Source organism: Salvelinus sp. IW2-2015, linkage group LG13 (genome assembly GCF_002910315.2).
Source record: "Salvelinus sp. IW2-2015 linkage group LG13, ASM291031v2, whole genome shotgun sequence".
Lineage (NCBI taxonomy): Eukaryota > Metazoa > Chordata > Actinopteri > Salmoniformes > Salmonidae > Salvelinus > Salvelinus sp. IW2-2015.
Genome location: NC_036853.1, coordinates 12,839,744 through 12,854,342, shown reverse-complemented (window position 1 = coordinate 12,854,342; position 14,599 = coordinate 12,839,744). Strand labels below are relative to the sequence as shown.

Below are 14,599 nucleotides of genomic sequence, written 5' to 3'. Positions count from 1 at the left end.
TAATTCATATCGTTTGTGACAAACTATTGGGGGTGAGTGTTTGGGTGAGGCTCGGTGCACAGGGAGCTGGCTGTTCAGAATGTTGTAGATAGAATGCCTATTCTGAATGACAGTCTGTTCTGCACAGTACATTTCTAACTGAACATCCTGTAAAAGGCTCTGCACACTTTACAGTTTATGCAAACGGAGTATAACTCCGTACGTGAATGCCGTTTTTTGTCACAGAATGTGTGGCTCTGTGTAGTATGTAGGCCTGTCCACGTTGCTTGCTACGCAGATGTTCTCCACTCAAAGTTTGAAACGGAACGTATTATTTCTTGCGCCACACTGGTTGAAATGGAACCAGGAACATAGATTTTGTTCCTCTTTCGGCACAAAGTTCACAAAATAGTTAACTTGACATCTATCAATTTAAACTGCTGTAAGAAATAAGCACCAGTGCTGCTATAAATCCGTAGAAACAAAAGTGATGAAAGTGGTGAAAGGCTGTTTATTAACTGCACATTCTCTAAGCTCTATGGAAGAATTTGTAACTAGAATTGTAAGAAATTTACTTTAAAACAGCAACATTTTCTCCGCTGCCAAGAAGGAGGCTCTAAAATGTTCTTGCTCAGGGCCCCGACTACATTCAGCCGCGTCGACAGGCCGAAAGCGCCCACAGCCACGTCCACCACCTAATGCCCCCTTTTTTTAATAGATTTAGAAAAAGAAATGTACTACCCCCTTTTTCGATTTTGTCTCAATACTGCAACTCCCCAACGGGCTCGGGAGAGGCGAAGGTGGAGTCATGCGTCCTCCGAAACATGACCCGCCTAACCACGCTCTTTAACACCCGCCAGCTTAACCCGGAAGCCAGCCGCACCAATGTGTCGGATGAAACATCGTTCAAATGACTACGGGGTCAGCCTGCAGGCACGCCACAAGGAGCCGCTAAGGCGTGATGGGCCATGTAAAGCCCCCCCGGCCAAACCCTCGCTTACCCCGGACGACGCTGGGCCAATTGTGCGCCGTCCTATGGGACTTCCGGCCCCGGCCAGTTGTGGCACAGCCCAGGAATGAACCCAGATCTGTAGTAATGCTTCTAGCACTGCGATGCAGTGCTTTAGACCACTACGCCACTCGGGAGGCCCTAAGCCACTTTTTGATCCAGAAAACCCCCTCATTATTTAATTACAAATCTGATTATTTCACATGGGGAAGATGTGGGAAGCTAAAAGGCTAGCTTGCTTGCTGTTTTTAAACAACCAACTAGCAGGCACAAAATTAAGTAATGTAAATGTAGCTATTCTTCAAATATGCAGTTTTTATTTTTTCTTATTAACTCAGTGGTGATGTTTTCAACGTGATTCTTCTTTGCTTTACTACAAATGGGAAGACGACAAGAAAATATCTGCTATCGCACACTTGTGAATGTTGCTATTCGCGGGTCTAGGAACACATGGACCGGCGAGGGTATCATGTTACCAAAAGGTGCGCGATGCTCCAGAAAATCTGACTCTACCCAAGAGTACACACACAGTAAATGATAGAGTGATATGTGGATAGACCTTAACGCTGCACCGTCCTGAATAAGCCCCAGTACTCATGAATGCAATGTGCAAACACTGAGCATTAAGAATGGGAGTGTCCCTCTGTCACGATTCCAAATGCATCACAGCAAATCTGGCACTGGCTTTTTTCTGACATCTGAATTCACATATTTAAAAACATTGTCTTCCATTACCCTCTTCAAGTTTTCCCCTTAAAAAAACACATAGAAGAGAAACAAAACGACACTTAACTTTGTTCAGCGGTGAAAAGGAGAGGAGCAGATGACTGATGGCAGATGGCTGTTCGCCTACTAATCTCACGGCAACCCCCCCTCCAGGTCTGATCACTACTGTGTTTCCTTTTCTGTCTCCCTCTCCTCCAACTCTACCCACTCATCCCCTACCCAGATGCTAATGTGCCGTCTCAATCTTCACTCTCTCTCCCACTACTTTCTCCTCTTCTATCCTATAAATTTCTCCCTTCTAATCTTCGACCCTATTCTCCTCACTTTTCGCATCCTATGACTTGCGCTATCCACTTTTCTCGCGGCCGGCTCGGCCTTCCTCTCCTGCTCCGTGGCTGAGTGACTTATTGCGAGGTTACAGAACAGGGCTACGGGCAGCTGAGCGAAAATGGAGGAAAACTAAAATGACCTATCATAATTTTACTTCCTCCTCTTCCTCTGTATCCGCTGCTAAGGCCACTTTATATCACTCAAAATTTAACGTTTCTGCCTCTAACCCTAGGAAACTCCTTTTCCACCTTCTCCCTCAATACCCCACCCCCTCCCTCCATTTTTGCGTACGACTTTGTCAACCACTTTGAAAAGAAGATTGACGACATCCGCTCCTCATTCATTCAGCCACCAGTCCACTGGTCCCACTCACACAGAACTACCCTACGCCTTGACCTTTTTCTCCCCTCTCTCTCCAGATGAAATCCTGAGACTAGTGAGGTCCGGCAGCCCGACAATCTACCCACTCGTCCCCATCACCACCTCCTTTCTCCAGATATTCCCCTTTGACTTCAAAATGGCCAGAGTCGCTACCCTCCTCTAGAAACCAACACTATGTAAAAAAAAATATACCGGTATCCCTTCTTTCTTTTATTTCTAAAACAATTGAGCGTGCCGTCTCTGACCAACTCTCTTGCTCAGAACGATCTTATTGAACCAACCAGTCAGGCTTCAAGACTGGTCACGCCACCAAGAATGCTCTCCTCTGTGTCATGGAGGCTTGCCGCACTGCCAACGCTGACTCTCTCAGTTCTCATCTTCCTAGATCTATTCGCTGCCTTAGACACCGTGAACCATCAGATCGTCCTCTCCACCATCTCAAGGCTACGCATCTCAGGCTCTGCACACTCCTGGATTGCATCCTACCTGGCAGGTCGCTCCTACCAGGTGGAGTGGAGAGGATCTGTGTCTGCACCACATACTCTCACTACTGGTGTCCCCCAGGGCTCAGTTCTAGGCCCTCTCTTTTCTTTTTACACCAAGTCACTCAGCTCTGTCATATCCTCACATGGTCTCTCCTATCATTGCTATGCGGATGACACTCAACAATTTTTCTACTTCCCCCTTCTGACACCCATGTGGCGACACGCATCTCTGCGTGCCTGGCAGATATCTCAGCATGGATGTCAGACCACCACCTCAAGCTCGACAAGACAGAGCTGCTCTTCCTCCCAGAGAAGGCCTGCCTGCATCTCGCTGTTGGCTGGGATCTCTGCTTGTGCCATCAAACCCCTGCAACTTATCCAGAATCCTGCAGCCTGCCTGGTGTTCAATCTTCCCATGTCCGCACGCTCCACTGGCTGACAGTCAAAGCTCGCATCCACTACAAGCCCATGATACTTGCCTACGGAGCAGCAAAAGGAACTACCCCTCCCTACCTTCAGGCTCTGCTCAAAACCTACACCCCAATCCAAGTACTCCGTTCTTTCATCTCTGGTCTCTTGGCCCTCCCACCCCTACGGGAGGGCAGCTCCTGCTCATTCCAGTCCAAGCTCCTCTCTGTAATGGCACCACAATGTTTGAACCAGCTTCCTCCTGAAGCTAGGACAGCAGAGTCCCTGCCCATCTTCCAAAAACATCTAAAACCCTACCTCTTCAAAGAGTATCTTAAATAATCCCCCTCCCCCACAATATATTACCTTTCATAAACTAACACTCCCCCCCCACTTGCTCTGACTTTTCTGATAGCTACTTTATGCAGGAAAAATGTACTTACTATGACTGTGATATGTGGTTGTCCCACCTAGTTATCTTAAGATGAATGCACTTACTGTACATTTCTCTGGATAAGAGCATCTACTAAATGACTAAAATGTCAATGTCGCTCATTCCACCTACTTCCCACCTCCTGACATCACCTAGCCACTAACAAGTGCATCTCTATTAGGACTGCTAATCACTGCGTCAGGCAGCGCAATCCGGGCCTCACATAGACCCATCCTATTTGTCACCACACCCTAAAGGTGAGATAGGACAGCTAAACAATATCAAAAGGACAAAAACTTGTTAAAACCAAGTAGTAACCTATCAGAATGCCTCTATACTGGCATTCATCACACAGCTAACAATGAGAGGTGCAGTCCCGCGAGGTACACACAGTGCACACTATGAAATAATGGAAACAAAGAAGGCATCACACAGCTCCTGTCAATCAATCACACAGATTAACACTGACACAGGAGCCGATCATTCATCACCGTTAATAAAGGCAACAGGACATCTCAGTCTCGCTCTCTGTCCAGGCTCCCATCTCCCTCTAATAGGAAACATACAGGCTCCACAGGAAAGAAAAGAGTCGATAAAAAAGCTCAATACTGATGGGGGCTGGAGTCACTCTTCCTACCTGCAAAACCTCTTCATGTGGAGAGGAGGGACGACGACTGTCTCGCTCTGCCACAGACATCTATATGGCACCACTGTCCCACTACACATCCATAATAGTCCATAGGGGTTTGGGGGAAGTGCCAGAAAGGGAAGGCCACAGGCTGCTACTGAAAGGGATGCTGGGAGAGGGAGCACTAAGAGATGGGGGTCTGATTAGGGAAAGGGGATGTTGGAATAGAGAATTCAGAGTCTAAACTCATTGACTTCAATTCGTTCCCCCATGTCTGGTCCTTTTCAGTCTCCCACCACCACTCCCAGCCCATCCAGTCGGATGTCTGAAAATGTATGCACTCACTACTGTAAGTCACCCTGGATAAGAGTGTCTGCTAAATGACAAAAAATAAAATGGTTCCCTCCAGGCATAGTGCCCCTGGGGGTCACAGGGTGACCTTGCTGAGGCGCAGCGACAGGCTGGAGCGCTGCTGGGCGCGGGGGAATGTGGAGGCGTAGCGACTCCTCAGTTGGACCGACCGCCCAGCAGTGCCTCGCACACGCAGCAGGAAGTCAAAGTTGGCTGAGGTGGTCATGGCGTAAAACACATTGGCGTTGTCTGGAATCACCAGCTCTGGAAAAGGAAGGATTTTCCCCACAATATCACAAGTCAGTAATTACAAATGAGAGTATAAAAGACAGTGTGTGATATTTGAGTGACAGGGAGAATATTTGTACCTCTTTCGTCAGAGATGACCTGCACCAGCTCGTATCCCTCCCCAGGCTCACTCTCCAGGTTATGTTTGGCCACGGCTCTAGAAATCACTGCTGGAGTCTTATCCTGACTCGTCAACTGGGGAGGGAACAACACCATGTACCAATCAAAAACCACTTTAAAGGGTTCCATACATTTATTCAAAATGTCTTTGCCATCTGAATCAAAGTACTAATCTCCTGCTGAGCCGTACCATGATGCTCTTGTAGAGGTTGCCATTGCCCTGCTCCAGGCTGACTCTGATGATGCAGGCGTCCTGAGCCTGGGTGTTGTAGGCAGGGGGCAGGGGAGAGGAGGGGGACATGGGCGTTAGGGAGTCCAAGCGATGGTGCATGCAGAGTGGGCCAGGGAGGAAGGGTGAGGCCGGGGTCACAGGAACACTGGCTGAGGACAAGGTAGTGTCCATGGAGTGGAGAGAAATGCAATAGCAAGACTCGGACACCTGGACACAAACAGATACATTAGTTAGCACACATACAGACTCAATGCTGACATAATTACAACAACTAGTTTATACCTAGAATTATTTACACATGATATGAAAACAAAATGTGACAATACAGAACAAAGTAAATGAAAAATATGGAGTGTGTAAATCCCTCACCAACTTAGCTCGTAAAATATACTTGAAGTAATATGACAATAGGGGAGTGGGTGTTAGTGCTTTACCTTGTTCTGCTGTGCATCTGAAGTGTGTTTAGGTGTCATGCCTAGGCCCTCGCTGTCTGAAGGGCTGGAGTCACTGGACGACACACTGACTGAGTCCATGCTCTCCCCTGAGCTGCCAGTAGGGGGCGACCGAGGTGTTTCCCTCACTGGGGAACAGCCTGCTGAGTCTGCTCCTTGGAACAGTCTGGTGACAGAGGGAAAATGGTCAGGTTAAAAAAAAAAGAGCAAATGGGTCAGATAGATCTAACATCACACTGATATAACTGTTTCCTGTTAAAACATAACAAATATTATGTCAAAGGCTAAGGTTCCAAATCTGATAGTCCTAGGAATTCTACAACAATACAATGTCTATATTTCAGGGTAGATTTCTTGTAAATCTAAATGTAAAGTACAGTTTCCTTCATTTTTTAATTCCTCCAGTGTGTACTTACAGACTGAGTCTCTTAACCATGCTCTTGCGAAGTTTGGGTAAGGTTGGACTGCTGTCTCCCACTCCTTCAATGTCACAAGACATAGCATGGCTGCAGGAGATGAACAGAGAATAATTATGACATCACTGCTACCAGCCTATTTAGCCTCAGCATAATGAATCAAACAATCAGAATGAAAGAGAGCAAAGCATAGAGAGAGAGCAAAACACCAGTCTCAACGTCAACAGTGAAGAGGCGACTCCGGGATGGTGGCCTTCTAGGCAAAGTTCCTCTGTCCAGTGTCTATGTTCTTTTGTCCATCTTAATCTTTTCTTTTTAGCAGCCAGTCTGAGATATGCCTTTTTCTTTGAGACTCTGCCTAGAAGGCCAGCATCTCGGAGTCACCTCTTCACTGTTAACGTTGAGACTGGTGCACTTCACAAAATAGATGGCTTCATGAGGCTGGAAAATTATGTGGATATACTGAAGTAACATCAGTCAGACATCAGTCAGGAAGTTAAAGCTTGGTCGCAAATGGGTCTTCCAAATGGACAATGACCCCAAGCATGCTTCCAAAGTTGTGTCAAAATGGCTTAAGGACAACAAAGTCAAGGTGTTGGAGTGGCCATCACAAAGCCCTGATCTCAATCCCATAGAAAAATTGTGGGTAGAACTGAAAAAGCGTGTGCGAGCAACGAGGCCTACAAACCTGACTCAGTTACACCAGCTCTGTCAGGAGGAATGGGCGAAAATTCACCCAACGTATTGTGGAAAGCTTGTGGAAGGCTACCCGAAACGTTTGACCCAAATTAAAAAATGTTACCAAATACTAATTGAGTGCATGTAAACTTCTGACCCACTGGGAATGTGATGAAAGAGATACAAGCTGAAATAAATAATTCTCTCTACTATTATTCTGACATTTCACATTCTTAAAATAAAGTGGTGATCCTAACTGGCCTAAGACAGGGAATTTTTACTAGGATTAAATGTCAGGAATTGTGAAACACACACACACGCACGCGCATGCACACACACACACACTGCCTTCAGGACATATTCATACCACTTGACTAATTCCACACTGCTGTGTTACAGCCTGAATTTAAAATTTAAAATACCCCAAAACATGTTTGTTTTTTATTTTAGCAAATTTATTTAAAATTAAATGCAGAAATATCTAATTCACGTAAGTATTCACACCCCTGTGTCAATTATTTGTAGAAGCACCTTTGGCTGTGATTACAGCTGTGAGGCTTTCTGGGTAAGTCTCTAAGAGCTTTCCACACCTGGATTGTGCAATATTTGACTATTATTAGTTTCGAAATTCTTCAAGCTCTGTCAAATTGGTTGTCGATCATCGCTAGACAACCATTGTCAAGGATTTTCAGGTAGATTTAAGTCAAAAAACTAACTAGGCCACTCAGAAACATCCAGGGTAGATTTGGCCTTTTGTTTCAGGTTATTGTTATTGGATTTGCCTCAAACATAACTTTTTGTCCTGAAAAGAAAGTGTTATTTGCGTCGCCGATTTTTTTTGCAGTATTATTTTAGTGCCTTGTTGAAAACAGGATGCACGTTTTGAAATATTTGTATTATGTACAGGCTTCCTTTTCACTCTGTCAATTATTTTAGTATTGTGGACTAACTACAATGTTGTTGATCCATCCTATCACAGCCATTAAACTCTGTAAATGTTTTAAAGTCACAATTGGCCTCATTGTGAAATCCCTGAGTGATTTCCTTCCTCTCAGGCAACTGAGTTAGGAAGGATGCCTGTAGCGTTGTAGTGACTGGGTGTATTGATACACCATCCAAAGAGTAATTGATAACGTCACCATGCTCAAAGGGATATTCAATGTCTGCTTATTTGAAAAAGATTTACCCATCTACCAATAGGTGCCCTTCTTTGCGAGGCATTGGAAAACCTCCCTGGTCTTTGCGGTTGTATCTGTGTTTGAAATTCATAGTTTGACTGAGGGACCTTACAGATAATTGTATTTTTGGGGGTACAGAGATGAGGTAGTCATTCAAAAATCATGTTAAACACTATTATTGAACACAGAGTGAGTCCATGCAACTTATTATGTGACTTGTTAAGCAAATCTTTACTGCTGAACTTATTTAGGCTATCCATAACAAAGGGGTTGAATACTTATTGACTCAAAACACTAAAAGTTTTAATTTTTAATTAATTTGTAAACATTTCTAAAAACATAATTCTACATTGACATTACGGGGTAGGCCACATAAAATGTGCAATTTAATCAATTTTAAATTCAACAAAATGTGGAAAAAGTCAAGGGTTATTAACACTTTCTGAAGGCACTGTGTACATATAGCGTAAATGATGATGTTGTTGTTTGTACCTCTCCTCCTCGCTGTGTTGGGGCTGGTTCTTGAACCAGCGCAGGAAGGCATCATCAGCACTAAGACAGTAGCTGTTACACGCAGACTGCAGCAGCTTGATCTGAGCTATCACCTCAAACTCCTGAATAAGAGAGTCAGAGTGAGATCAAGGTCAGTCATATCAATAAAGCTGACTACTAACAATGACTTGTCCCCTTTACCTAATTAGTGGTTTAGAACAGGTTAAAAATGAGACTCACCCTTCGCCTCTTCTCAAAGTTGATTAGCCCCCCCTGCAGACATCACAAACGCAACAGTGTGACAGACAGAACGCAGATACACCACAAAAGTATGTGGACACCCATTCAAATTTGTGGATTCGGCTATTTCAGCCACACCCGTTGCTGACAAGTGTATATAAAATCGAGGACACAACCATGCAATCTCCATAGACAAACATTGACAGTAGAATGGCCCGTACTGAAGAGCTCAGTGACTTTCAACGGTCATAGGATGCCACCTTTACAACAAGTCAGTTTGTAAAATTTCTGCCCTGCTAGAGCTGCCCTGGTCAACTGTAGGTGCTGTTATTGTGAAGTGAAAACATCTAGGAGAAACAACGGCTCAGCCGCAATGTGGTAGGCCACACAAGCTCACAGAACATGACTGCCGAGTGCTGAAGCGCATAGCATGTAAATATCGTCTGTTCTCGGTTGCAACACTCAATAACGAGTTCCAAACTGCCTCTGGAAGCAAAGTCAGCACAAGAACTGTTCGTCGGTTGCTTCATGAAATGGGTTTCCATGGCCAAGCAGCCGCATCATAAGCCGAAGATAACCATGTGCAATGCCAAGCGTCTGCTGGAGTCGTGTAAAGCTCGCCGCCATTGGACTCTGGAGCAGCGGAAACATGTTCTCTGGAGTGATGAATCACACTTCAGCATCTGGCAGTCCGACGGACGAATCTGGGTTTGGCCGATGCCAGGAGAACGCTACCTGCCTCAATGTATAGTGCCAACTGTAAACTTTGGTGGAGGAAGAATATTGGTCTGAGGCTGTTTTTCATGGTTCGGGCTAGGCCCCTTAGTTCCAGTGAAGGAAAATCTTAACGCTACAGCATACAATGACATTCTAGACGATTCTGTGCTTCCAAGTTGGTGGCAACAGTTTGGTGAAAGCCCTTTCCTGTTTCAGCATGACAATGCCCCCGTGCACAAAGTGAGGTCCATAAATAAATTGTTTGTCGTGATCGGTGTGGAAGAACTTGACTGGCCTGCACAGAGCCCTGACCTCAACCCCATCTAACACCTTTGAGCTGAATTGGAACGCTGACTGCGAGCCAGGACTAATCGCCCAACATCAGTGCCCGACCTCACTAATGCTCGTGGTTGAATGGAAGCAAGTCCCAGTAGCAATGTTCCAACATCTAGTGGAAAGCCTTCCCAGAAGAGTAGAGGCTGTTATAGAAGCAAAGGGGGGAACAACTCCATATTAATACCCATGATTTTGGAATGAGATGTTCTACGAGCCATGTAGTGTACCACAGTGCGCAGGCTAAACAAACAGTGGTGGTGGACTACTCTAAAAACTGCCAAACAAATACTAAAATGCTAATGGAAACTCATGCTCTAGTTGCAAACAGCAGTACCAACACACCAGGGAAGGGCATTTGACATATTTTGACCGTTCGAGTACTGAGTTTCTATTTATTTTTTTAAAATCTATTTTTAGAAAACAAGGGCAAGATCCGCACTGGAAAAATGTGCACATTTATGCATATGCGAACAGTGCACAACAATGCCTAATTTATCATAACCATTAGAGATAACTAATCCAAATTGCCTCATATACAGTGCATTCGGAAAGTATTCAGACCCCTTCATTTTTTACACATTTTGTTAATCAATTCTAAAATCTATTGTCTGTTTTTCCCTCATAAATCTACACACACACATATACCCCATAATGTGAAAGCAAAAACAGGTATTTAGAAATGTTTGGAAAAAAATTCAGATAACTGAAATCTTACATTTACATAAGAATTCAGACTTTGTTGAAGCACCTTTGGCAGCGATTACAGCCTCTAGTCTTCTTGGGTATGACGCTAAAAGCTCGGCACACCTGTATTTGGGGAGTTTCTCCCATTCTTCTCTGCAGATCCTCTCAGGTTGGACGGGGAGCGTCGCTGCACAGCTATTTTCAGGTCTCTCCAGAGATGTTCGATCAGGTTCCGGGCTCTGGCTGGGCAACCTCAAGGACATTCAGAGACTTGTCCCGAAGCTACTCTTGCGTTGTGTTGGCTGTGATCTTAGGGTCGTTGTCCTGTTGGAAGGTGAACCTTTGCCCCAGTCTGAGGTCCTCAGCGCTCTGGAGCAGGTTTTCATCAAGGATCTCTGTACTTTGCTCCATTTATCTTTCCCTCGATCCTGACTAGTCTCCCAGTCCCTGCCGCTGAAAAACATCCCCACAGCATGATGCTGCTACCACCATGCTTCACCGTAGGGATGGTGCCAGGTTTCCTCCAGACATGGCGCTTGGTATTCAGGCCAAAGAGTTCAATCTTGGTTTCATCAGACCAGAGAATCTTGTTCCTCATGGTCTGAGAGTCCTTTAGGTGCCTTTTGGCAAACTCCAAGTGGCTGCCATGTGCCTTTTACTGAGGAGTGGCTTCCGTCTGGCCACTCTTCCTTAAAGGCCTGATTATTGGAGTGCTGCAGAGATGTTTGTCCTTCTGGAAGGTTCTCCCTTCTCCACAGAGTAACTTTGGATCTCTGTTAGAGTGACCATCGGGTTCTCCCTGACCAAGACCCTTCTCCCCCAACTGGTCAGTTTGACCAGATGGCCAGCTCTAGGAAGAGTCTTGGTGGTTCCAAACTTCTTCCATTTAAGAATGATGGAGGCTAATGTGTTCTTGGGGACCTTCAATGCTGCAGACATGTTTTGCTACCCTTCCCCAGATCTGTGCATCGACACAATCCTGTCTCGGAGCTCTACAGACAATTATTTCGACCTCATGGCTTAGTTTTTGCTCTGATAACTGTGGGACCTTATATAGACAGATGTGTGCCTTTCCAAAGCATGTCCAATCAATTGAATTTACCACAGATGGACTACAATGAAGTTGTAAACATCTCAAGGATGATCAATGGAAATAGGATGCACCGGAGCTCAATTTCGAGTCTCATAGCAAAGGTTCTGAATACGGTATCCATTTTTTAGTTTTAATAAATTTGTAAACATTTCTAAAAACCTGTTTTCGCTTTGTCATTATGGGGTACTGTGTGTAGATTAATGAGGGGGAAAAATATAATCTATTTTAGAATAATAAGGCTGTAACGTAACAAAATGTGGAAAAAGTCAAGGGGTCTGAATACTTTCCGAATGCACTGTATATTCAGAATAAAAAGATATTGCCATTTACGACGAATTTATGTAAAGCCTAATATCAACTGGTTATATTATATTGTGGAACACAGTCTTCAAAAAAGGCACTAACCTCAGCAGTGGTGCTAACTTGAAGAAGCCTACGGCTGTGCAATGACAGACGTGTTTTGTTAATGTAGCAGACAAGACTCTTATTTCCCAAGCCCTTATCACAGTCAAGACAATAACAGAATAAAATAGAACAAAATATTTTTACAAATGAAAAAAGTTGCCAGTGCGAGGTGATCTGAAACAGTTATTCTCAAAGAGGGATCATTTGAAACGGGGCTTAGTTTGGGGCATTGAAAGAAAAAAAATGTCAGGGTTACAAACCAAAATCGGTCTAATTTTCTTCTATATAGGGGAAGCAGGTAGCCTAGTGGTTAGAGCGTTGGGCCAGTAACCGAAAGGTTTCTAGATCGAATCCCCGAGCTGACAAGGTATAAAATCGGTCGTTCTGCCCCTGAACAAGGCAGTTAACCCACTGTTACTAGGCCGTCATTGTGAATAAGAATTTGTTCTTAACTGACTTGCCTAGTTAAAAGGTCGAATAAAAATAGTCAGCCACAACATCCATTTGGTGAGTCGGCCTAGTTTTAATGATTCTGATGAAAATACGCTCTGTCTTTATCAAACTAATGTTTTTGCCTATTTTCAGTGTGGAACCTATCTATGTTTAGGGAGGTTATAGCCTAGGCTAACCAATTCTAAAATGGCATTAGCAGTTCTCAAAGTTGTGGAAAACAGACGTGACACAATTATTCCAAAACAGCAGCTCATTGTTGTCCATTTTGAATTTGTGATAAAACTGTCATCATTTGGCAAGGAATGTAGCTTGTGTATCCCATCAGTTAGAGGCCTTTTCCCCCCCCCCCACCGTCCTACTGTTATTACAGGCATTTATTTCTGTTGGCCTAACAGGAGATTGTGTGGAAACTCAGCATGTGTGTGTATAGGGAGCGGTCTGAATGCAATTGAGGGAGTGAGACACTGAGGTGAATGGGAATTTAGGGAGAAGAACTGTGTGCTGCTTGCCTTGGTTTCTTTTTTGTTGTGCCCCGCAAATGCACATGTACAAATGGACACAAAGCAAATGAACGTTGTCTTTAAGACAAAATAACATTTGTTTTTCTGGTACAAGCCACAAAGCACATTCCACCAAATAGTTTTACAGTATTTGAAGAAAGAAAAAGATCTCTGCTTAAAGATCGGGTTTTGACGTCCATTTGAGTACTCATGCCAATCCCTACAACACACACAGGAGAAGTCTACAACCAAACAGAATGAGTGAGTAGGATGATAGTAAGGCTCACCTCTACTAGGTCTGACCGGGCAGTATCTAACATGGTCAGGTCTGTCAGGAAGGTGCCCAGGTAAGGTATCGTCCCCTGCATGGCACCCTGGGAGGAGAGACAGAGCAATGGTTCAAAATCATACCGATACATCAGCAGGCACAGCCAAGCTTATCTCACTTTGACTCCCCTCCTGAAACGGAAACAAACTGGCCCTCAAACTGGCAGTGGCTTGTAGCTTGCTCCATCTCTCACCATTTCCTTCTGCAGCTGGAGTCGTTTGTGAGTGCGTTTCTGGTGCTCCTTAGCACAGCCTTCCAGATTGGCAAATTTAGAGGTGCCCTCCTGTATGGGAAAAAGTAGATTGATTGTAGTAGTGATTCGACATTCACACAATCACTACACCAAAAACCAAACCCTCTCATATGATGGTATTAACAGAGCAGAGTCTCACCCTCATCAGCAGCTCTCGGCTGGTCAGGTAGTTGTTGTGATCTGAGAAGATGTCTGATAGCTCTTCAAACGTAGACATGCTGTCTCTGGGAGAATTACATAGAGAAAGGTTAGAACAAATTGGAAATGCATAGGAATTCTATCACGAGTTGTGACTAGGGCTGTGGCAGTCATGACATTTTGGTCAGCTGGTTATTGTCATACAAAAGAGCTCCGGTCTCCAGGCCTCCATGCATACAAGCCGCTAATGCACACCTTTGAAACATCTACGTTTAAAAAAGTAGAATACATAAATGTTATATACACCATCACAATAAATCATTTTTTTTACGCAAGTCTAAAGAAACATTATGATATAAATAGTTGATTTTTTCTAGGGAGTTTTTCCTAGCCACCGTGCTTCTACACCTGCATTGCTTGCTGTTTGGGGATTTAAGCTAGGTTTCTGTACAGCACTTTGATATATCAGCTGATGTAAGAAGGGCTATATAAATAAATTTGATTTTTTTCAGAGGAACAGAATATGAGTTGGCCTACTGTATGTAATCTGGCTATGCACCATGCCATAGGCTTGTTCATTTAGCTGACACGATATGCTTATAAGTCCCGTGACATTATTTTATAGGCTATTATATGATTTTGTAGTAAGAAGAAAATAATTGAACGTAGCTGAATAAAAATAGAAAGGATATTTTTCCCACTCCGGCGTGAGTGTGCATATGAAGTGGCTATGTTGAGCATAAACGTGATCATTTGAAACAGGTCATATATGCTACATTTAGAGATATTTGGCAACTTTAGTTGCTAATGATACAAACCTTAGAATGTCTTAAAAATCTAAACTTACATGGGCTGCATGAGGTGAC

The 14,599-nt window shown here is 44.1% G+C and overlaps 1 protein-coding gene across 1 annotated transcript in view; it reads right to left on the bottom strand.

Annotated features, from left to right (window-relative positions):
* LOC111972349 (ral guanine nucleotide dissociation stimulator-like 1) overlaps positions 1-14,599 on the bottom strand; it is a 31,968-nt gene that overhangs the window by 4,160 nt on the left and 13,209 nt on the right. Inside the window, exons 8-17 of the mRNA XM_023999370.2 lie at positions 13,735-13,819; positions 13,536-13,625; positions 13,302-13,388; positions 8,827-8,859; positions 8,587-8,708; positions 6,239-6,328; positions 5,805-5,988; positions 5,329-5,577; positions 5,099-5,213; positions 21-4,994 (exon numbers count right to left, since the gene is read on the bottom strand). Coding sequence (XP_023855138.1) covers positions 4,807-4,994; positions 5,099-5,213; positions 5,329-5,577; positions 5,805-5,988; positions 6,239-6,328; positions 8,587-8,708; positions 8,827-8,859; positions 13,302-13,388; positions 13,536-13,625; positions 13,735-13,819 — 1,243 coding nt within the window. The 3' untranslated portion in view covers positions 21-4,806. The remainder of the gene's footprint in view (positions 1-20; positions 4,995-5,098; positions 5,214-5,328; positions 5,578-5,804; positions 5,989-6,238; positions 6,329-8,586; positions 8,709-8,826; positions 8,860-13,301; positions 13,389-13,535; positions 13,626-13,734; positions 13,820-14,599) is intronic.